Here is a 20,931-nt window from a genome sequence, read left to right as displayed (position 1 = left end):
AGTCCTGAAAATTAAAAAAGCGTTGGTATAGATAGCACAAAATTCGTATCAAATAAGAATGCTTTTCCATTAGGAAAACTACCACGTCCCAATCAGTTAGTAACCAAAACGCAAGTAAGTAGCCCACGTGTTCTTATCACAAGAATTTTCACGTGCGATACACACGCACTTATATACACTAAGGACGACCCTTGCAAATGACAATGGAAATTGCATTCCCAATCTCAGTAATCGATTAAGTTATCTGTCAACAAGTATGATTGCTATAAAGACGGTTCAGTGGAAATCTTTTTCAGTTTTGTGCTCACAATGACTGTCAAGACAGGTCCAAGTTTATTCAAACGGGTAGTAACTTGGGACTTCCCCGTGCAATGGATTGGACGAAGACATGTCCAGTTCTTCATGCACTTCTTAGCCTGCATCATAGCTTATGGGATTCGGACCAATATGTCGGTGGGGATCCTGGCGATGATGGATAAAAACAACACTAATCCGGACATTCCGGTAAGATTTCGGGAATTTGAGAGAGCTTAGGGGATTATAAGAGTTTGTGATGAATGAGCGAATCTGTCAAGATAACGAGACAATAATAAAAAATAATTTCCTAGATTATCCAGGTTGCAGAAATTCTTTTCATTCTTCTTCTTCTTCCAAATTTGACGAGAGTTTTTTAAATATGTTTCTTTTCTAAATTTCAGACTTTTCCCGAATGGACAGAAAAAGAAACGATCCTTTCCGCCTTCTTTTGGGGCTACGTGATCCCCCAAATCGGCGCCGGTGCTCTTGTCAAAAAATTCCAGCCGAAGTGGTTCCTCGCCGTCACCTTCTTCATCAACTGCTTATTCACCCTTCTAATACCCGTAATGGCAGTCAATGTCGGTCAAGGAGGAGTCATAGCTTGTCGTGTCATCCAAGGACTCAACCAAGGCTTCCTCTTCCCTTCCCTTCACACTCTTCTAGGACGATGGGCGCCGTTATCTGAACGCTCCAAAATTGGCAGTTTTGTGTACACCGGTGGTCCTTTGGGTACAGTGATAGCTCTTCCCATTACTGGCGTCATCGCTGCATCCAGTATTGGGTGGCCCACAGCATTCTATTTATACGGTGGGCTAGGAATAGCGTGGTGTGTTTTATGGGCGATCTTTGGAGTGGATAGCCCGGAAAAGCACAGAGGACTTTCCCAAGAAGAACTTGAATACATCGAAGATGGAGTTTCAGGGGAAGAAAAACAAGACATTCCCACACCCTGGAAATCCATCGCGACGTCGCTACCCTTCCTCGCACTCTTAGTCTCTCATTGTGGGCAAAATTGGGGCTTTTGGACGCTCATGACGGAAATTCCTTCCTACATGGAGAAAGTGATGGGTTTCAAAATCGCCGACGTAAGTAATAACGACACGCTTGTGATCCTCTCTAGATATAACCCCAACAGAATAGTTTACTCTCAGCGTTGCCGTACCTCGTCCTGTGGTTGCTAAGCTTCCTCTTCAGTGCCATTGCCGATATTTTAATAGTACGAAAGTATCTCTCCATCGGAGCCGTCAGAAAAATCTTCAACACGATCGGTAACGACAATTAAAACCGTTCTTTTGCTAAAATACGACTGTAGGTCTCGTCGGACCGGCTGTTGCTCTAATCGCCGTCAGTTTTGTCGACTCCTCCCAAAGAGATCTAGCCATAACACTTCTGGTTCTGGCTGTGGGGCTCAACGCGGGAGTTTATAGTGGCTTTAACGTGAATCATATTGATTTGTCTCCAAACCATGCAGGAGTTCTCATGGGGATCACTAATAGTTTGTCAAACATTTTCTCGATAATCGCACCACTTATTATAAAGGTTTTCCCTTACGAAGAGGTAAGTGCTGTTATAACTGTAATGTGAAGAAGTAACGAAGTTTTTTAGACCGATCCGATTTTATGGCGGTACGTTTTTTGCATAGCTGCTGGAATTTACATTTTTACGAGTGTGATTTTCGATTTGTTGGCTTCTGGTGAAGTCCAGGATTGGAATGATGAAGGCAAAGGTAGGAAGAGCATTTAGGGTTGCGCTCGCTAAATTTTTTGTTGTAGATCCGAATGCTGGGAAACTTTAATGGAGTTGTCAGTTTTATGACAACACGAATTGTTTCTTATTGTTATTTATTATCGTTGTTAATATTTAATTTAAGTATCCGAACTTGTAAAATGGCTTAAAATGGATCAAAATAATAAAGAAAAAAATCTAAAAATTGTTGAATGGACTCTAAAAACCTAAGAAACCGAGGAATGTCCTAAAGCAGATAAAGTTCAGAAGAATCTCAAAAAAACTTAATAAAACCGAACCGAAATATTTGTGTTAGTACAACTGTGTCGCGTTTAGATTTCATGACTTTTACTGACTTTATGGCGGCTATTTTAGTTAACTTTTGCTAGAATCCACTAACCTTGGTTGAACGGGCTCTTCATCAAAACGCTTTCCAAGGTGGTCATCTGGGGAAACTCTGAGTCTTTTACAGATTAGTCCACTAAGAAAGAAGGCGAAAACGCACAAACAGAACAAAATATTCATATCAAAAACACTTCAGAACACAAACAGAACGAAATATTGGTATTAAAAACATTTCACAATATAGTAATGACACACGCACTCTAGTTTCATACTTTAAATTAAGAAGTATAGATGTACCAACCTTACATTTCTTAGGTTGGTCCCCTGCAAAGGTTGAATAGCAAAATGGACTTATCGTAATTAAAATTTACTTAAAAAAAATCTGTGCTTAAAACAGAACTTTAACTTTCTCTACTTCTGTGGAGTCCCAAAGTCTCTGAGGTTAAAATAACGATAAAGCAAAAACCATCTCAATTGTCACATTAATGACAGACACATGACATTTGATTCGAGCCAACAAAAATAAACGCAGGTGTACCAACTCAAACTTTATTAATAAAAAAAAAACATGAACTTGCTCATATCACTGTTCATCATCCTCATCCCAGTTACCGCAGTTTTGGCAAACCAAGTTACCACTTGCTTCTCTGGCGAACTCCGCCGTTTCCAATACCATTTTATCCTGATTTTCCCAACTTCTCTTCAGTTGTAACAACAGTTCCATTCGTTCCCTGAATTCGGCCTCGTTAACTTCGCTACACAGTGCGGCCAATTCCAAGCAAACTCCCTCAACTTGCGTGAGTTTTTCTTCAGAGGTCCGTTCTTCGTTTTGTTGAGGAGTCGCAATGTCAAACAACGGTTGGGCGTGTTTCCGTGTCCATCGTTGTGAAAATAGGCACTTTGAGTAAAGAGATAGTTTTCTTATTTGTCGATACTTAAGAAGGTGTTCGCAGGGTAATTGGAGTTTTGTGAAAAAATCGCACATGCAGCTATATTCGGACACTACGAATTGGGGCCCTTTAGGGGTTTTAGTTCGGCAGATGACATCACCATCGTTGATAGCGAACTTGAATTTAGATTTTCTTTTCCGTACCTCCACAAGATAGTGCTTGATTTTGTCGTACCCAAAAGGTGTTAATACTTTACTATATAATTCCTGGGCTTCATTTTCGGGCTCTTCGAAGACTTTTACCGCTATTTTCTGATACTTCCTTTTGGTATCGGTTCTTTGGTAGGACAACGCCGTGAAAAACTTGTCAATAAACATGCGAAGAGTCTTGCAAGCACCGATTGTAGACCGGAATCTCGAGTTTGGATCCCCAAGTTTGCTTTCAATGTGAGCTCGAATCTCCGAAAGTCCTTTGACCCATAAGAGGCGGAATCCATGCCAATTCTTATAAAAATACTCAGTCAATGGGTAGGATAAGTTGTCATCCATATCCTCCAGAATTGTGGTATACTGTTCTTCGGATTCTGCTTGAGTTAGTTGGAGAAAAGTGGCCAAGCATTGCTCGGCTTCCCTAGAGGTGACATTTTGAGATTTTAACTGTGAGAGATCTTTTCTGAGAGTGTAGGCAGCATGAGAGGAACAAATTAGAGTGGTAGCATTGGCGAAGTGCGACGGAACTTCGTACTCGCTTGATTTCCGGTCGGTAATGACGATCGTCGTGTTGGGCCACGTCGGATTTCGCTCCTTGAACCTGAGAATTACAAAATCATTGCAAACTGAAGAAGGTGAATTGTCACGCACCTTTCCAGTAGCCAATCAACTGATTCTTTGTCCTCCACAGTCAAAACCCCGGCGCCAACAACACAATTTGATCCTATCGAGTTCTCCACTGAAAGAGTATAAATACAACATCTTATATTATGTAATTTGTAGCTTCCATCAACTAAAAGAATCTCAGGGAAGAGCTTAAAACACATTTTCATGTATTCGTCTTGGAAAAAAAGCCCGAAAATTTTCCCCGCTTCGTCCTGTTGCAAATCAACGGTGCATTGATATTCATTTTTGAGAACATCGGAAATTTTTTCGAAGTTCTTGGACCTTGATAACGAATTCGCTTTGACTACGTTATCTAAACAAACGCCTTCGATTTCTTGGAGTTTTTGTTGGAATTTAGTTTGGAAGAGCTCGCTTTTTGTGTTTCGGCGCTTTTCAGCAAGACGTCGAAGTTTTGGTAACTTATTGTAAATCTCTCTAAAAGGTGTTGGTATCATTGTTAAATTTACGATAGTTTTTTACTCACGAGCTGGGGATCTCGTGGTTGTGTTCTTCCTTTAATCTGCTGATGACCAAACGGTTTTTTTCGTTGTTCAGTTTCACGAAAATTTCCGCTTTGCAGTCTTGCTTCCACGTCCTGATATCAAAATAAAACTAAAAAATCAAGACTGCCAACACAAAAAAAACATTAATTACCCTCGATTTTTTCGAAACGTTTTCATGAACAGATCCTTCTTCTTAACAAAAGCTTTCCCTCCATGAATACAGCTTAGTTTAAGGGTACAATACTCAAGTTCTGGATGATGTTTGACTATGTTGTAGACATTTGGAGACGCTCGGTGCAGTCTTTTGGCGTCGCGTGTCCAAAATTGAACTCCCTTTACTTTTTCATATTCTTCCACAGCAGCACGAAGTTCTTTATATGATGCAAAACTATCATCCACTTTTAGAAGAGGAGTTAGCTTGGGAACTTCCATTCTAAAACAAAAAATTCGTTCGACCTTTCACATGTTACGCCACTGTGTCGTACCTGTCGAATTGAGGTTATATCGTAATAAAAACGCAATGATGTCATAAATTATGTGGTAAATAATTCGATCATTGTAAAAAAGTCTTTTTGTTACCAAAATTCACATTTTCTGGTAGAAACGTTTAGAATTTGATAAAAAATCGTGGGAAGAGGTTGGATCAAACATTACTACCACCATAAAAAAAATTAAAGACAAATGCGCGATGGTTCGCTGAAGTATTTACCCAAAAGATTCTTCTTCTTCTGTGCGGAGACACAATCAAATCGCCAAACTTCTGTTTTCAATTTAAAACGGTTTCCGCTTGTAAACAGAAAAACAGATGATTACTGTCAATTACGTCATTGAAAACAACAACCATTGGCGTGCTAATTTTTTTCAGTAACCTTTTTTCTGCGCCATTGAATAGGCGTCTGAATAAAAAAGACATAAAATTAAACTGAAATTGAGTGACTGTGCTTTAGAATAACCCCCTGCACGCCACTGGTAGGTAATCCGCCATTTCCGCTCTTGTGATCAAGTGCGCTGTCTCTTTTGACGTCTCGCTGTTGTGTCCTAACCCCATTCATTCCGACGTTGGGCAATAAAATCGCGAAAAAAACTAAAAAAACCAAGGTAACTGCCCCTGTGAAAAAATGAGCATTGTGGGATGCCAACATCTGCAAACTTATAAGAAAACCAACAAGAACAAGAACACCTTCAAGTGGATCCATGCCGTTTTCGTGGTCAATTCCACCTCAAAAAGCCTGAAGACGAAGGTACGTTCAGTTATTTCATGACACAAACTACACGTGTATTTCAGTTAGGTAACAGCCGCTGCCGAGTATGCAAGAAGAGGGGCCCCTTCTTGCACGCCTGCCTCGAGTGTGTGTTTTTCGGGTGCCACAAACACATCCGCGAGCATGCGAAGAACCAGAAACATTCCATGTCCATGGACTTGACTTACGGCCAAATGCACTGCAATCTGTGTCACGACTATATTTACGACTCGGAAATCGATGCCATCGCGTTGGATAACAAGATGAAGTCGAAGACGTTCAAAAAGAGGCTGTTTGAAATCGACTCGTGGAACCCCACCAACGACGAACGAGAGTACTTAAAAACGAAAACGAAACGGATCTGCATCACGCCAGAATCCACGATCGGGTTGCGGGGGCTGCTCAATTTAGGCTCCACGTGTTTTATGAATTGTATCGTACAAGCTTTAATGCACACGCCGCTTTTACGAGACTACTTTTTGACGGAGAGGCACAAGTGTAAGGGGGTGCCAGGGACGTGCTTGGTCTGCGAAGTCTCAAAGTTATTCCAGGTTGTACCCCCTCAATTTGAGTAATAATGGGAATGTTTGTTTTTCAAGGAGTTCTACAACGGTACGCGGGTCCCCCTCGTTCTCCACGAGCTCCTACACTTGATCTGGACTCACGCTCGCCATTTAGCGGGCTATGAGCAACAAGATGCCCACGAATTCTTTATAGCGACTCTTGATGTTTTGCACCAACACTGTCTGGAGACTATGCCTAACTTGAAGTCGGTCAATCTCGGGAAAATCTCGAGATGTCCTTGTATTATCGATCAGATTTTCACAGGGGGGCTCCAAAGCGACGTTGTTTGTCAAAAGTGCAAGTAAGTTGTGCCCCAGTGTATTGATTATAAGAAAAATGTTTGCTTGGTAGTGGTGTTTCTACAACAATAGACCCCATTTGGGACTTTTCGTTAGATTTGGGGCCGGTTACTTTAGGGGGGCGACCACTTTCGACGCTTGTTGATTGCCTGGAAAGGTTCACCAGAGCTGAACACTTGGGGGAAAAAGCGAAAATTATGTGTTCTAATTGTCAGTCTTATCAGGAGTCCACCAAACAACTCACGATGAAAACTTTGCCAATTGTTATTAGTTTCCATTTGAAGCGGTTTCAGCACATGAATGAGGTAACAGTCATGGTCAAAAAACTGATTTTATTATTTTTTTGAAGATGGAGAAGAAAATTTCTACGATAATTTCCTTCCCTGAAATGTTGGATATGACTCCTTTTATGAGCCGCTCCACGAACGAGTCCCCTTTTCCCTCAGATAACAGATACTCTCTTTTTGCTGTTATCAACCACTTAGGAAATTCCATTAATGCGGGTCACTACACTGCCTATGTAAGACAATTACAAGACTACTGGTATAAATGCGACGACCACGTTATCACTAGAGCAACCCTTAAGGAAGTGTTGGATTCTGAAGGGTAATCCAGAGTACCTAAGTACCACCTACATTCACTAATTCTGTTTTAGGTATTTACTATTTTACCACAAACACGTGTTAGAGTACGACTAGATCAACAACCTTTAGAATGTCCGATTATTTTACTGCCCATTTTAAACTTGTTTTATGGACTGTCAACATTTTAACTGAATGTAATAAAATTTACCGACTAAAGCCTTTCATGATTTCCCCAATACGGCCCTGTGTCCCATGTTTTGTTTACCTTCTCATTTGACAGCAAAAAGTGAGGTTAGCAATGGATGCTTTAACGTTAGGATCGCAACGGTAAGAATCACCCCCTTTAAAACCCCCCATGACTTTTCCTTACAGATTGGTGCACTTGGATCTTAAAGGAGCCCCCCCAAAGTTGTGTTATTTCGAAAAAGTGAGTTACGGTGACACTTCTCATAACCTTAAATTCTGACAGTTGTAAATAAATTTTAGTTTTTTCCTTTCATCAAAGAGTTGGGGGCGACAGGTATACTGTTGGAATGGGAGGACACTTTTCCGTACACGCGCGACTTGTTACAAATCGGGGGGCTATCAAACAGCGCTCAAGTCAGTGGTGCCCCATATTCCATCGAGGAAGCTCGTCAGTTACTTGATATGGGTAATTAGTTAGGATTTTAGTCTCTAAATTTATTCCTGTACAGCTGCAGATTGTGAGCTTACTATTATACCGCTAGTACAAATTTTTGGACACATGGAGTATGTCTTGAAACATGAACAGTGGAGGAATTTAAGAGAAGTGGAGGCGTATCCTAGTTCTATGTGTCCCAGTCATAGTGAAACCATGCCTTTGGTGCGTAGTCTCCTCAAACAGATCATTGCGTTCCATCCTGGGATTCAGTACATTCATATTGGGGCAGATGAAGTACTTTTTTAACAGTTTTGTTCTTTTTCTACCAGATTTTTTAAGGTTTGGCACATGGGGATGTGTTCCGCGTGTTCTAAAAGAGTGACCACGGGCAAGTACGGGAAACCTGGGCTGTACTTAGACTACGTCACTGCTGTTGCTCAATACATCAAAGAGAATTACCCCAATTTGAAAATTATTGTTTGGGATGACATGATGAGGAACATAGACACCCCCATTCTACAGGGTACTCGAATTTAAACCCCCCAAATTTTCATTATAACATTACATTGTAGAGTACTACATAGGTTCTTTAGTTGAGCCCATGGTTTGGTATTACAACTCAGCTGAAGCCTTCCACTTAGGCGCCCCTTTGTGGGAGAAATACAGCAACGTTTTTTCCAACGTTTGGGTTGCCTCTGCTTTCAAGGGGGCAACCACCAGCTGCCAGATCATCCCAGTCAATAAATTTCACATCAGCAATCATGAGGCTTGGTTAGCAGAACTTGGGATGCATGCTGGTAAAATCTTGCATTTTAAAGGAATTGCTTTAACTGGATGGTCAAGGTACGACCACTACGCCACTCTTTGCGAACTTCTACCTACAGCTATACCTTCACTGTCTTTATGCCTAAAAACTTGGCTCAATGGGGGCTATAATGCGGAGCTCCACAAGTATGTTGTTGTAGCACCTGTGCTTTGACTAACGACACGTTTTAGTTCCGTGGGGAAAATGTTGGGGTACAACGAAAATACAACGAATTTTGGAAATCCTGTCAAGTCCCCAATTTTGCCCGAATTGAGTTTTCCTGGGTGGCAAGTTTTCGGGGCGTTTGAGTGGTTTGTCAATGTTAGGACAAAGTACAAAAGTATTATAGACAGTGATCAGTAAGTTGAAGGAAAAATTAATACGGAGTTATTATTTGAAATATTTATTTATATAGTCGGCTTGCACTTTGTAAACGTGTGTCTGAACTTGACATCAAAGCGTAAAAAACTTGGCAGATGTTAGGGAACGACAGGTATCAAGACATACGTTCACAAAGTAACAGCCAACTACTTTCAATTATTGATCGTGATGTATAGCCAAAAAAAAACAAATTTGAATCGATTAATGCAAGTAAGGTCACTTATCGATTCTCATTATTTTATTATGTCTTCGTTTATTCATCATAATTATTTATTCAGTTTCACCTCTAAACATTGACTTTCGATTGACCTCATTGGTCATTTAGTATTTCGAACGAACGAATCAGCGATCTGCTCTTTTTTAGAATGCATTCCTGGTTCAATCAGTGGCAAGTTTTGAACAACTATACCAATCCGATGCAAGTGGACACAATCTTACCAGTCATCGTGGAGTAAGTTAAGTCAGTTGCTCAACCACTACTTAAGTCGCTCTTACAGTTTATCCAATGAGCTTCTCTCGTTAGAAACCTACTTAAAAGGACACTTGGAGCAGATTTATTACCCCCACACCATCGAGGAGTTATTGGGGACCCTAATAGCCCCAATCAAAGAGCACCTGAAACAAATCAAGAGCGACTGTGAGACTCAATTATCTTTAGGATGCCGAGTCAGAGGACAAAGAAGATTGAACATCTAGTTATTCAGTACCTAAAAATCTTGTGATACTTAGAAATAAGTCCTATTTTGTGTAACTAGAGCTTCTTTAAAATAAATGTTTTATATTTTGTCTTCTCAGAGGAGTATCAAGTCACTGTCATAAAATTAAAAGTGTCAAATCCATCTCGATCGATGTCTCGTTCAAAACCTCTTGGCGAATATTTCTGTTTTTTGTACCACAACAAGAGGTCGTAACAATGAGTGATGACACTCGCACTGAATTGTTGGATATCGAATTTCGACAAATTTTGTACATTATCAAGCCTCTTATCAATAAAATCAATGACCGCTATAAACTAGAGAGATACCGCGTATGGTTGGAGCGTCTCAGCAACTCTGTTGATCCCTCAGAGAAGCTGGAAAGAAATCGGTACTTGTTAGAACTCGCGAACCAGATCCATGATCAAGTACTAAAATTCCCGTTCACGCACAACCCGTCGAAGAATCATCTTCCGAGCTTGAGGAGCGTTCTTCAGATTGAAACTGCATCGCGAACTCAACATGAAGAGGTGCAGTGGCCGTATCTTACCCCTCGGCGCTCACAAACTGAAGAGCAAAATGGTAGTAAGCGAGGAAAAGAACGGGTTGCAAAGGGGAAAATCACACAGCCGTTTCAAAAAATTGGCAAAACGGTGGTAGTAAAGTCCGAAACTAGTTCTTGGTGCGACTTATCAGACTCTACAGCGATTGGAGAAGAAGAGCGGGATAAGCCGTCACAGCAAGAACTTGAAGCTCTAAAACAGAGAATGAAGGTAGTGTTATTAGTCACAAAGACAATGATGTTAATGATAGTTTCAGGACTTGTTGGAAGTAAAAAACGCATTGAAAGATACCCATTACTTGACAGAAGACAGGAAGAAAACCATCGAAGTGCTCCAAGAGAACTTGACTCGAGCCCAACAGGAAAACACGGACCTTCAAAACGAACTAGACTCGCTAAAAACAAAGGATCAAGTTCAAACGAAGGTAAAACTGTCTTAGTCTTACTGTTAAATGAAGACCGTTCTGCAGGAACTCGATGATTTGAAATTCTCCAGACAACAAGAGCTGGAGTGTTTAAAACGAAACCACAAAAGAGATGTGATTGCGTTAGAAAATCACTACAGTACGAAGGTGGCTGAACTCGAAGCAAAAATCAAGTCTCTACAAGAAGAACGCGACTCTAAAGTGCGTTTGGTTAAAGACATGGAGGACGAAATTCAACAGCTCAGGAATCACCTGTCGAATAATACCGAACAAGTTAACAACCTCCGTCGTTACATAACGAAGTTGGATAAAATGTTCAGTAAAAACGAAAAAGAGTACTATAAGAAGATCGCCAAATTGAAACAAGAAATTGAAGTGAAAGATATGGCGAGTCAGGTAGAGATTGAAGAGTGGTAACGTGGTGGTAACCACTGAAAACTTCTTGTTGTAGATGCAGCTACAAACTCAAAGAGCTGATTTTGTTGTCAAAGCGAACGCGGTGAAGCAGGAGGAGCTGAAGAACGCCCTTAACAGTTTGGAGGGGAAGTATAAGAAAATGCTGGAAAATTTACAAACGCACGCGTTGCTGGCGAAGAAGCAGGACGATAGAGTTATAGATGAGCTCAAGAGTCTTTTGATTGAAAATAATATAACGTGTTAGTAAGTGGTGTGGGTAGAAATCGTACGATGAAGTGCTTATGATAAATAAATGACTTGTTTCATTTTAATCTAATTTAATATTTTAGTAGGATCTTCGAGCTAATGTTGATTTAATAATTAAAAATTCAAATTTCGCGCGTGTTTTTTTTGGGTAATAAAAACGAAATTACTAAAAATGTTAGATTAATTTTATTGATGAGTTTGTTGGGCCGCTCCGCCTCTGCCCCATCGTTATCTAAGAGTCCCGCTAAAAATAGCCCAATCGCTCGGTAAATTTGCCTTGCGATTAGCCGCGTTTCCCGAGTTCGTGAACCATAAATTAAGTAAATTATCGTCGTTTTGTCGTGAAAATATTTAATTTCCCAATATTGGCGCCAGTTGTTGGTTCGCCTGCAGGTGGCGCTTCAGTCAGTGTAAGAAAAATGGCGTTGAGTGTGTGAAATGAATGTGTTGACAACAATTGAACATTTTGAAAATGTCCAATCCTCCATCGAGTCGTCGGAATGGTGCCCAGAAGATCCGATTGACGAGTAAGTGAAGCGAAAATGCGCCCTTCCATTGGAAAATTTGGGAAAATCCACCCAAAGCCACATTCTTCAACTGTCAAACAATATGGCCTCATTGGGGGGACCTCCCAAGTTTATGAAATTATGATGTAACAAATGAGTGAAAATTCCTCTTTTTCAGTTCTTTGTGCGAGGAACTTGGTCCGGAAGGATCTTTTTCGTAAGTACCCCCAATTGTGTTTAAATCAGCGCTAATTTGCGGGGTTTGTTCCCAGGGCTGCCAGACCCATTCGCTAAGATCTCGGTGGATGGAAGTGGACAATGCCACTCTACGGAGTTCGTCAAGAACACGTTAGAGCCCAAATGGAACTCCCATTACGACTTGTACATCGGACGCAACGACAGCATCACAATCTCAGTATGGAACCACCGAAAAGTGATAAAGAAACAAGGAAGTGGCTTCCTGGGCTGTGTTCGGATTGTCAATTCACACATCCAGCGCCTTAGAGACACCGGATGTAAGTCCCCACGAGATGACCGCCATATCTAATCTAGAAAAAATGAGATAATTTTCGCGAAGCGCCACTTTTTGCGTGCGCTTAATTGAGGTCTTATCTAAAACAGAGCCATTGTGTTGTTGTTTTCTAAGCATCTGTTGTCATAACCCATTAAACGTAATTCAGCCCGGCGATTCTAAATTAAAATTTAATTGAGAGGCAGCGCCATCACTTAATTTTTCCATTATTCCGCACGACTTAATTACCCGCTTTTGCGACCTTTTCTTCGAATCAATGATGTCCCAACTAATGTAAAATTCAAGGTGACACAATCGTGTCGCTTTAAAATATAAACCGCATCGATTATTGGTATTACCGCGATTTTTACGACGGAAAATCGTGCCGTGGAAAAATGGGGCCATTTATAAACGACGGAGCGGAACGCGGGTCCGAATTATTTTATATTGTCATGGAGGAAATTGGTTATAATGCAAGGAAATTGCTTTGATTTGATGCTAGCACAACTGTTTCCGTAATTTCGAGACGCACAACGTATGGGCATTATGGCCGGAGCACTTAAGTCTTGATTACAAATCGCTTCGATCGGTTTAAGAGGATCTCGCAAGAAGCTGCCAATGTTTTATTAATGGTGCCTGCATGAAACTTGCATCTTGTCATCAACAGGAAGTGTATAAATTAAGGCAATTTATTCAAAATCCATATTAATAATAGCCTGCTGTCTGTCAGTTGTACGCAGAAACACCAATCTTCCTGAAGTAGTCCTTCAGACTTAAAAAATCAAGCAGTACGGACCAACGGCCGCTCTATTTTTCTAAATAATCAGCTAAATAACGCGTCCTGTCGTCACCATCTGCGCTCACTTCATGTACCAGAAATGCAAATGCGGATTATGTCACGTCTCGTGGTAACACAATAACAGCAGTTCTTCGCAAAGTGGGCCCCCATTCAGCCCGAATTCTTCCAACAAAGCCAAAGTGAATAATCAAGTCCTGAATCATCCTCTGCGTGTACTTTCAATGAAGTAATCAGAACAGGTGTCGTGTCAGCTGGTTATTGAGCCTGTGAATCTTCCGACAAACTCGTAAATCGCGTAGTGTTGAAACTTTTGTTTGTATTAATCTAGCACAAACAAGAAAGGAGCTTGTTTTCTTAAAGTCTAATCAATCAAAAAATATTCTAATCAATTCTATTATGAACGCCGTTTTATTGTGTTCGATTTTGAATTCGAACAGGTTAATGGGAATCGAGCGATAAAATCGCTCGGTGCGGTCGATAAGAAAATTGGATTTCCGTTACTTATAGATACTCACCGGATGTGGGAGAGGAGTTTTTTTGTTTTCGAAACGTGTTGCTTGAACATAAAGTTGTAATTATCATGAATATTGTAAGTTTAATAGCTATTTTCTGAATTCTCTATTTTGTTTAAAAATCTAAACTGTTATTAGAGAAAGCCCTGTACTTTCTAACGTGCTGAAAAGAATAATTTTCGCAGTTACAATTGTCGATACGTTTCGTTGATTCGAGTTCTGCAAAATGTTGCAAATTCTCAAATTCTGGATTCCGAGTTTCTAAAATCTACGTTCTCAGATTTAGATTTTTTCGATTCTAAATAAAAAGATTCTAAATAAAAATTTTTAACGAACCTGAGTTCTTCTAGAAAAGAATAAATAAAGTTATGAAGTCTTATCAAATTACGAGAATTTAACTGGCGTATAATTTGAGATTACATTAAATTTTTATAATGGGATTTCAAAAACCTGAAATGATTCAGACGTGTACTTTTTTTTAAATTTATGATGTTGTAGAGCCTGTTTGGAACCATTTCTATTCCTGCCTGTTGTCAAAGTGATCTAATCGCAATCACACGACTATTTGAATCCCAATAAATATCGACCACTGAAAGGTTAACTGCTGTAGTTCTCATTAAATGTTCATTGAAATTGATTTAAATTTTTTTGTTTATCAAAGAGATTATAATGAGACAGCAGTGCCGTCTCTTTAATCCTAGAGTTTTTGCAATAATCCCAGGGGATAATACTTCTCAAAAATGACCTACACCTGACTTTTCCTTATTTTCTTGTGATTTCGTCTCATCTCTTCTTTTTTGTTGTCATTTCGTCTAAATTCCCCTGATTTCCTTGTGATTTTGTTCAACTTCCACCTATTTCCTTGTGATTTCGTAAAACTTCCCCTGATGTTATTGTCACTTTGTAAAACTTTCCCTGATCTCATTGTGTTCAATTGCCGCATAATTTTTTGTGATTTTGTCTAAATTTCGCTCATTTCCTTGTGATTTCGTCTAACCTCTCCTTATTTCTTTGTGATTTCGTCTAAATTCTCCTCATTTCCTTGTGAATTTGTCTAACTTTCCTTGATTTTCTATTGATTGGCCTTGATGCCTTGATGCGTAGAATTAACTGGGATTAAGGGATTATTTATTAATTCTTATTCGTGTGTTTTTTTATCATTAGGGCGAAATTTTACCAAATGGTACGCCATTGACACTCTTTAATTGATTTGGCGGATTAGAAGAAGTTTTAACACATTGTTATGGTTGGAGTTTTTTCCACAACAAAAAGTGCAATAATTTCTTCAGAGTTACGCAAAATCGTAAAATGACGTGCCCACCGACTTTGATTAATGACGATTAAAAAGCATCCCATTAGGACTAATTTGTATGGATTATAAGCAAATGCATAGAATTAGAATTTGTAAAAGCGTGCGTTTTTTCCAACAAACAAATCGCGATCTCATTCCGTTCACTTTCTCTCCCACCGGACATGTAATAACGATTATTCACAGTAACGTACACAGCCGTTATTTTTATTACGAATCACCACATGTCGCATGATGTGCACCGCTCCATAACCAACCACAGTCATTATGCAGACATCTAACGAGTTTTTTATTCCCAGACCAATGCTTAGATCTTGGTAAAGCATCCCAAGAAGACAGTGAACCCGTCAAGGGTCAAATCATCATATCATTGTTATCGAGAGATGGACCTTGTAGTGGAACTCCTTTGGCCGTTGTTGGGCCACAAGGCGAATTACGAGGTCCCTCAGATCGGGATTCTTCTCCTACGAATAATGAAGATTTACCTCCAGGATGGGAGGAGAGGAGAACGGGAAACGGGAGGCCTTATTACGTCAATCATATCACTAGGTCGACGCAGTGGATTAAACCGCAAGCTACGGGGAAAGCGAGGAGGAGGCCGTCGAACCAAGCGGAGAATAATAACACGAATGGAGTAGATAATACGGTAAGGACCGGACAGTGGGTGCCTAATTAATAACCTCGGGAGATTAAAAAACGATTCAAATCGAATTGAATGAATCAGCGTACAACCTTGGATGATATTTCATGTAACGCTCCATATACGTCCCCGCAACTACAAATTTCGGAAGCTTAAATTTCAAATTTTTGATTTCTAGGTGGGCGTGCAGGAAATCCTTAACAACAACACCGTGGAGACTTTAACGCCAAGTTCGAGCACATCCCCGATTTCCCCAGTTGTTAGTCCTCAAAAGGAGTCGCGTCCAACTCCAACAACACCCGCGTCACCCCAAAACGACAACAGGAACTTCATAACGATGTCGCCGACTTCAACGTCGGTTGTACCCGCCCCGAACAATATCAGTTGTAATGCTCCAAACAACGGCGTCGTTAACAATAATTTGAGTGTAAACGGTAGTGATAGTTCTGTGGTGAGTCCTCAAATGGGACAAGGACAACAGCGGGCGGTGGTGCGTGAGCGGCGGCAAAGGAGTACAGAGGAGAGGAGAGACGGAAGCAGCAGGAGACGGTCGGGCAGGAACAACAGGAATTCCGGGGGGACAGTACAGCCACCGCCGAATACACAACAGAGTACATCACAAGGGAATAAGTTGGATCTACCTCCTGGATATGGTAAGAAATTTTCATTATTTGATGGGTTTGATGAAGTTTGTCGAGTTCTTGGAAAAGTTGCCTCAGACCGGATGAGGCAAATTAGTCATCTTTAAAACGTTGCAGATGGAGACGCGGTTTATGCTAATTTCTGGACGGTCAAAGGTTTGAAGACATTTATTGATGAAAATGAGGCGCTAATTAATATTTCTAATTACATGATCAGTCATCGTGCTAATTGAATTATGGTTTACTAATAGACGTTTTAAGGTCTAATTCGTTAACCAAAGCAAGAAGTTATTAGATCGTCTCATGGAAAGGTTTCGGTTGTAGTTCCTTATTTGAAAACCAGAAGAATGAGGAAATTAATTTATCTAAAATTTTGACTTTTTATAAATATTTTATTTCCCATTAGTAAAAACCGTCTAGAAAAACATTTTAAAACGTTTATTTTTAACGTCTAAAACTCGTGAGAAATTGCATAATTTTAACGCTTTTTAACACACTTAGTACGTCATTATTGTATTTGCATATCTTATCCTGGCGTTTCACGAAATTACAGTAACACACAATAATTTTAGAGACGAATAACATTTTGCGTTTTGGCTAAATCCTGTTGTGTGGCTTTTTAAAATCTTTGGAATGGAATTTCAAAGTAAGTACCTATTAGAGCAACGCTAAAATAATAACATTTAGAACCTTTACTAATCTAGCAAAGAATTTTGAAATTATATTTGATTGATTAGTCAATATGCGCTTATTAATATACCAAATTACTAAATTTTATAGAAATTTTAGGGATATTCGTTATCTTTATCAGTTATCACATGGCAGATACCAAATTAAACGGCAAAATTTAATTCAATCACAAAAAAAGGGAAATGACAAATCTCTAGTTTATTTTCATTATCGTTCCAGCGGTCGATTTATCGATTTATATAATATTTATACAATTTTTTGTTTGATTAGGTGAAAAAACTCTTACGCAAGAATGCAATTCATTGCCATAAATGCGAACTTGTTCCAACAAAAAATTAAAATAGAACGGATAGTTTTTCAGTTTCTATCAGCGCCCCATGTTTCATTCATTCAGACCAGTTTATTATAACTTAATTAGACGTATTGCTCTTTCAATTAAAAGAGTGAAATTAATTAGATTACGCAGAAACGAAGAGCATGTAAAAAAATCGTGCTCCAACTGTGACTGGCTTCGTGTCAATTGTACATTATTAATATAAGCAGTTTGAATCTATTATTACGTGTTGCTTCTTGTTCTCTATTTATTGATTGATTTATCGTTGTAATATCTTATATAACAACAGTTTTTTTCAAATTTGAAGTACCGTAACAACTAACTAACTTAACGGATTACCCAGCGTCTGTTCATTCAAGTTCATTAAATGCTTTAATTACGGTTAATTGCAGAAAGTGAAAGTACTGTAAACAATGATGGTGAGACCACAGACACTACTTGAATAAGTTGATTGATTCTGATCGCAACCACAACAAATTGATGTTCTCAGAAAAAGCTCATTACCTTCGAATTTAACGCCGCTTTTCTTGCAGAGTTGAGAACAACTCAACAGGGACAGGTTTACTTTTTCCACATCCCGACAGGAGTGTCAACCTGGCACGACCCAAGGATACCGAAAGATCTAGCTCCTCTAAGTCTAGCGTTAGACCACCTAGGTCCTCTACCCCCGGGATGGGAAATGCGGCAAACGGCGACGGGACGGGTACGCTCACCACCCCTCTAACAAACCATTTTTGAAAATCGATTTATAGATTTATTTCGTCGACCACAACAATAGGACGACCCAGTTTACCGATCCACGTCTCAACACCCAAATACTCAATAATATTTTACGTAGAGCCAGTGGCCCTTCCACTACGACGACGAGCAGTACTCCGGTTAGCAAAACGGTGACAACTACGACGGCGTCGCCGTCCACAGCTTCGACGACTATTACGATAAATACTACGACGACGACGACAACGACGGCGACGCCGCCGTCGGTGGTAACGAACGGTCAGCCGGCGCCGCAGAACCCGGCGCCTTTATCTCCAAGAAGTAGAGTAGTTGACGACCTTCCTCAGGGTTTATTGAACGATACAGACCACTTACCGAAATACCGACGCGATCTCGTAGCGAAACTGAAAGCTTTAAGAGTTGAACTAACCGCGCTGCAACCTCAGAGTGGACACTGTCGGTTAGAAGTGTCTCGGAACGAAGTGTTTGAAGAGAGTTATAGACTAATAATGAAGATGAGGCCTAAAGATATGAGGAAAAGGCTGATGGTTAAGTTTAAGGGCGAAGAAGGGTTGGATTATGGCGGGGTTGCCAGGGAATGGTTACATTTGTTGTCGAGGGAGATGCTCAATCCGCAGTATGGATTGTTCCAGTACAGTAGAGACGATCACTACACGTTACAAATTAATCCGGACTCGGCCGTGAATCCGGAGCATTTGTCGTACTTTCATTTCGTCGGGAGGATCTTAGGGATTGCTGTTTTTCACAACCATCAATTGGAAGGCGGATTTACGTTGCCGTTCTATAAGCAGTTGTTGAACAAGCCGATTACGCTGCAGGATATCGAAGGAGTGGACCCGGAACTGCACCGGAGTCTCACGTGGATGCTGTAAGTAGCTTAGAGAGATTTAGAGCTGGCGACGGTTCCTCCTCCTTCGATAGCACAGAATTTTCTTTTATTTCAGCGAAAATAATATCAACGGCGTCCTGGACACAACCTTCTCCGTCGAAAACAACAGTTTTGGCATCGTCAAAGTGCACGAGCTGAAACCAGGAGGCGCCGCCATCTCAGTCACCGAAGACAACAAACGCGAATACGTCAAACTCTACGTAAACTATCGTTTTATGCGCGGAATTGAACAGCAATTTCTCGCTCTCCAGAAAGGTTTCACGGAACTCATTCCTCCATCGCTCCTTCGTCCTTTCGACGAACGTGAACTAGAATTAGTAATAAGCGGAATCGGCTCAATAGACATCGCCGATTGGAGATCCCACACCCGCTTGAAGCATTGCACACCGGAAACTCCGGTCGTACAATGGTTCTGGCAAGTGGTGGAATCGTACTCGGAAGAAATGAGAGCGAGGTTACTACAATTCGTCACTGGTTCTTCTAGAGTACCTCTGCAAGGGTTTAAAGCTTTACAAGGGAGCACGGGGGCGGCAGGGCCTAGATTATTCACGATTCATTGTATAGATTGTTCACCACAGAATTTGCCGAAAGCACATACTTGTTTCAACAGGATCGACATACCTCCTTATGATAACTATCAGATTTTGGCCGATAAGTTGACTCAGGCTGTGGAGGAGACGTGCGGTTTTGCTGTAGAATGAGCGCCTTCTACATAATTCGCATATCACGGTCTTGTTGGAGACTGAAGAGTGCCTTGGCTGCATGCTAGCGGATCACAAGTGCCTCAAGCTAGTCAATCACGCTCGTAGAGTTTTATCAGCACTTGGTTGAGGGTGTTAAGTACAACTTTTAGGTTAAGATAAATTCGCTTGAGTAGCGGTGAAACCTGCCCACGCACTTTTACAATTCGATCAATTGAATTATTTTTCTAGTTGGCCATCACTCTGTTGTGAATTAAACGTTTCTGTGTGGTAGAATTCAATTGATCACTCTGTATTTCATTTTTCTTGGCGCAAAATTTTAAACTCAGCTTTATGATTGGCTGAAAACAAATAGTTTGTTGCAGGAAAAATGAAGCACAGTGTAGTCCAGTGATTTTCGTGGCGGGAATTTTGAGCTTTTACACAGCTAATCATGGCCAAATTGCTTATTTTGAGAGTGAAAAACACAAGTTTGCCTAATTCAAATCCTGGTGATAGTTTAAATGCCTGACCTGATGGCCAAAAAGTGCTTTAAAACAACAATAAATATTTTATTGTATTGTTAGTTGATGATGATGTTTATCTGCTAAAAAGACAAAAATATATATTTACATTGTTTTCTTCGGCGGGGAGGAAACGAAGTATTTGTTTTGTGATTGTTTCTTTATGTAAATATTTCATTTCATTCACACGAACTGATTTGAGTTAAAAATAATTAGATTTAACGAAACTTTTGATAAGCGGTATTGTGATTTTTCCTAATTTATCGATTTGTATATATTTTTATCTGTGCACTTTTTGTTATTTACTTTGTAATTTTTCTACTTGATAATAAGATTACACGAAGCAATATTGTTCTAAATAGTGATAACTCGTTTTTAATTGCACTTGATTGTATCGCATATTAAAGCAATTTTGTAAGAATATTTTTAAGTTTACGATTAGACTTAAAGGTTTGCTAAATCACTTTCAAATACTCTTCTAGTGTACATAACTTTCTGTTTGGTTTCGTTCAGTTTCTTTGATTGCGTCATTGTTCATTTTCTATTAGTGATAATTTAATTGTGGTGTTTATATTAAGATTTATTTGTATATTACTGTATTCAGATGAATTATATTTTAAACTATTTTGTAATGAACCATTTTTTAGCTTCCCAGTCAATACAACCAAAAAACGGCGCAAAG

At 39.9% G+C, this 20,931-nt stretch overlaps 6 protein-coding genes across 8 annotated transcripts; 5 read left to right on the top strand and 1 right to left on the bottom strand.

The window, feature by feature from the left end:
• Positions 1-241: 241 nt before the first annotated feature.
• Positions 242-2,193, top strand: LOC148171163 (putative inorganic phosphate cotransporter). Its single transcript, XM_088041123.1, has 6 exons — positions 242-504; positions 699-1,382; positions 1,433-1,565; positions 1,610-1,854; positions 1,903-2,023; positions 2,070-2,193. The coding sequence occupies exons 1-6, from the start codon at positions 310-312 to the stop codon at positions 2,090-2,092; spliced, it is 1,401 nt and encodes a 466-aa protein (XP_087897249.1). The 5' UTR covers positions 242-309; the 3' UTR covers positions 2,093-2,193.
• Positions 2,194-2,902: 709 nt separating this feature from the next.
• Positions 2,903-5,435, bottom strand: LOC148171162 (uncharacterized). 3 transcript variants are annotated; one of them, XM_088040951.1, is made up of 6 exons: positions 5,345-5,429; positions 5,121-5,288; positions 4,787-5,068; positions 4,617-4,727; positions 4,118-4,567; positions 2,903-4,067 (listed from the first exon to the last, which is right to left on the bottom strand). In XM_088040951.1, the coding sequence occupies exons 3-6, from the start codon at positions 5,065-5,067 to the stop codon at positions 2,951-2,953; spliced, it is 1,959 nt and encodes a 652-aa protein (XP_087897077.1). In that variant the 5' UTR covers position 5,068; positions 5,121-5,288; positions 5,345-5,429; the 3' UTR covers positions 2,903-2,950. The 3 variants fall into 3 exon arrangements, with proteins under 3 accessions (XP_087897077.1, XP_087897076.1, XP_087897074.1); XM_088040950.1 differs by lacking the exon at positions 5,121-5,288 and having other exon boundaries at positions 5,345-5,435; XM_088040948.1 differs by lacking the exon at positions 5,345-5,429 and having other exon boundaries at positions 5,121-5,338.
• Positions 5,436-5,562: 127 nt separating this feature from the next.
• not (ubiquitin carboxyl-terminal hydrolase nonstop) lies at positions 5,563-7,539 on the top strand. Its single transcript, XM_088040953.1, has 6 exons — positions 5,563-5,876; positions 5,921-6,427; positions 6,476-6,741; positions 6,792-7,044; positions 7,089-7,345; positions 7,395-7,539. Exons 1-6 carry the CDS (start codon positions 5,754-5,756, stop codon positions 7,435-7,437), a joined length of 1,449 nt encoding a protein of 482 aa, XP_087897079.1. The 5' UTR covers positions 5,563-5,753; the 3' UTR covers positions 7,438-7,539.
• A 43-nt stretch (positions 7,540-7,582) lies between these two features.
• On the top strand, positions 7,583-9,925 carry LOC148171160 (hexosaminidase D-like). The gene is made up of 9 exons (XM_088040952.1): positions 7,583-7,650; positions 7,696-7,750; positions 7,810-7,975; positions 8,019-8,239; positions 8,285-8,468; positions 8,518-8,896; positions 8,942-9,109; positions 9,496-9,582; positions 9,629-9,925. The coding sequence occupies exons 1-9, from the start codon at positions 7,622-7,624 to the stop codon at positions 9,825-9,827; spliced, it is 1,488 nt and encodes a 495-aa protein (XP_087897078.1). The 5' UTR covers positions 7,583-7,621; the 3' UTR covers positions 9,828-9,925.
• A 119-nt stretch (positions 9,926-10,044) lies between these two features.
• Positions 10,045-11,474, top strand: LOC148171159 (uncharacterized). The gene is made up of 4 exons (XM_088042148.1): positions 10,045-10,599; positions 10,646-10,813; positions 10,859-11,209; positions 11,265-11,474. Exons 1-4 carry the CDS (start codon positions 10,045-10,047, stop codon positions 11,472-11,474), a joined length of 1,284 nt encoding a protein of 427 aa, XP_087898274.1.
• A 375-nt stretch (positions 11,475-11,849) lies between these two features.
• Positions 11,850-20,881, top strand: Smurf (SMAD specific E3 ubiquitin protein ligase). The gene is made up of 8 exons (XM_088040708.1): positions 11,850-12,003; positions 12,161-12,199; positions 12,255-12,497; positions 15,413-15,759; positions 15,932-16,406; positions 17,952-18,121; positions 18,171-19,024; positions 19,101-20,881. Exons 1-8 carry the CDS (start codon positions 11,949-11,951, stop codon positions 19,744-19,746), a joined length of 2,829 nt encoding a protein of 942 aa, XP_087896834.1. The 5' UTR covers positions 11,850-11,948; the 3' UTR covers positions 19,747-20,881.
• The last annotated feature ends 50 nt before the right edge of the window (positions 20,882-20,931 follow it).

The sequence above is a fragment of the Gnatocerus cornutus genome, chromosome 7, assembly GCF_029298725.1.
Source record: "Gnatocerus cornutus isolate USDA-ARS CGAHR chromosome 7, icGnaCorn1.1, whole genome shotgun sequence".
Taxonomy (NCBI): domain Eukaryota; kingdom Metazoa; phylum Arthropoda; class Insecta; order Coleoptera; family Tenebrionidae; genus Gnatocerus; species Gnatocerus cornutus.
This window is presented reverse-complemented; position numbering and strand designations above follow the sequence as displayed.

What these genes read in the sequence shown, in the direction of transcription:
- LOC148171163 (XM_088041123.1), top strand. Translation starts at nt 310, where the DNA reads ATGACTGTCAAGACAGGTCCAAGTTTATTCAAACGGGTAGTAACTTGG. An exon ending in TGGGTTTCAAAATCGCCGAC is followed by an intron (nt 1,383 to 1,432) that starts GTAAGTAATAAC and finishes TAACCCCAACAG; the next exon opens with AATAGTTTACTCTCAGCGTT. An exon ending in AGGTTTTCCCTTACGAAGAG is followed by an intron (nt 1,855 to 1,902) that starts GTAAGTGCTGTT and finishes GAAGTTTTTTAG; the next exon opens with ACCGATCCGATTTTATGGCG.
- LOC148171160 (XM_088040952.1), top strand. Translation starts at nt 7,622, where the DNA reads ATGGATGCTTTAACGTTAGGATCGCAACG. An exon ending in TTCATATTGGGGCAGATGAA is followed by an intron (nt 8,240 to 8,284) that starts GTACTTTTTTAA and finishes AGATTTTTTAAG; the next exon opens with GTTTGGCACATGGGGATGTG. An exon ending in AGACACCCCCATTCTACAGG is followed by an intron (nt 8,469 to 8,517) that starts GTACTCGAATTT and finishes ATTACATTGTAG; the next exon opens with AGTACTACATAGGTTCTTTA.
- not (XM_088040953.1), top strand. Translation starts at nt 5,754, where the DNA reads ATGAGCATTGTGGGATGCCAACATCTGCAAACTTATAAGAAAACCAAC. An exon ending in GGTTTCAGCACATGAATGAG is followed by an intron (nt 7,045 to 7,088) that starts GTAACAGTCATG and finishes ATTTTTTTGAAG; the next exon opens with ATGGAGAAGAAAATTTCTAC. An exon ending in GAAGTGTTGGATTCTGAAGG is followed by an intron (nt 7,346 to 7,394) that starts GTAATCCAGAGT and finishes ATTCTGTTTTAG; the next exon opens with GTATTTACTATTTTACCACA.
- Smurf (XM_088040708.1), top strand. Translation starts at nt 11,949, where the DNA reads ATGTCCAATCCTCCATCGAGTCGTCGGAATGGTGCCCAGAAGATCCGA. An exon ending in GGTCCGGAAGGATCTTTTTC is followed by an intron (nt 12,200 to 12,254) that starts GTAAGTACCCCC and finishes GTTTGTTCCCAG; the next exon opens with GGCTGCCAGACCCATTCGCT. An exon ending in GGCAAACGGCGACGGGACGG is followed by an intron (nt 18,122 to 18,170) that starts GTACGCTCACCA and finishes ATCGATTTATAG; the next exon opens with ATTTATTTCGTCGACCACAA.
- LOC148171162 (XM_088040950.1), bottom strand. Translation starts at nt 5,067, where the DNA reads ATGGAAGTTCCCAAGCTAACTCCTCTTCTAAAAGTGGATGATAGTTTT. An exon ending in ACGTTTCGAAAAAATCGAGG is followed by an intron (nt 4,728 to 4,786) that starts GTAATTAATGTT and finishes TTTTGATATCAG; the next exon opens with GACGTGGAAGCAAGACTGCA. An exon ending in AACCACGAGATCCCCAGCTC is followed by an intron (nt 4,568 to 4,616) that starts GTGAGTAAAAAA and finishes AACACCTTTTAG; the next exon opens with AGAGATTTACAATAAGTTAC.
- LOC148171159 (XM_088042148.1), top strand. Translation starts at nt 10,045, where the DNA reads ATGAGTGATGACACTCGCACTGAATTGTTGGATATCGAATTTCGACAA. An exon ending in CTCTAAAACAGAGAATGAAG is followed by an intron (nt 10,600 to 10,645) that starts GTAGTGTTATTA and finishes TGATAGTTTCAG; the next exon opens with GACTTGTTGGAAGTAAAAAA. An exon ending in TGAAAGATATGGCGAGTCAG is followed by an intron (nt 11,210 to 11,264) that starts GTAGAGATTGAA and finishes TTCTTGTTGTAG; the next exon opens with ATGCAGCTACAAACTCAAAG.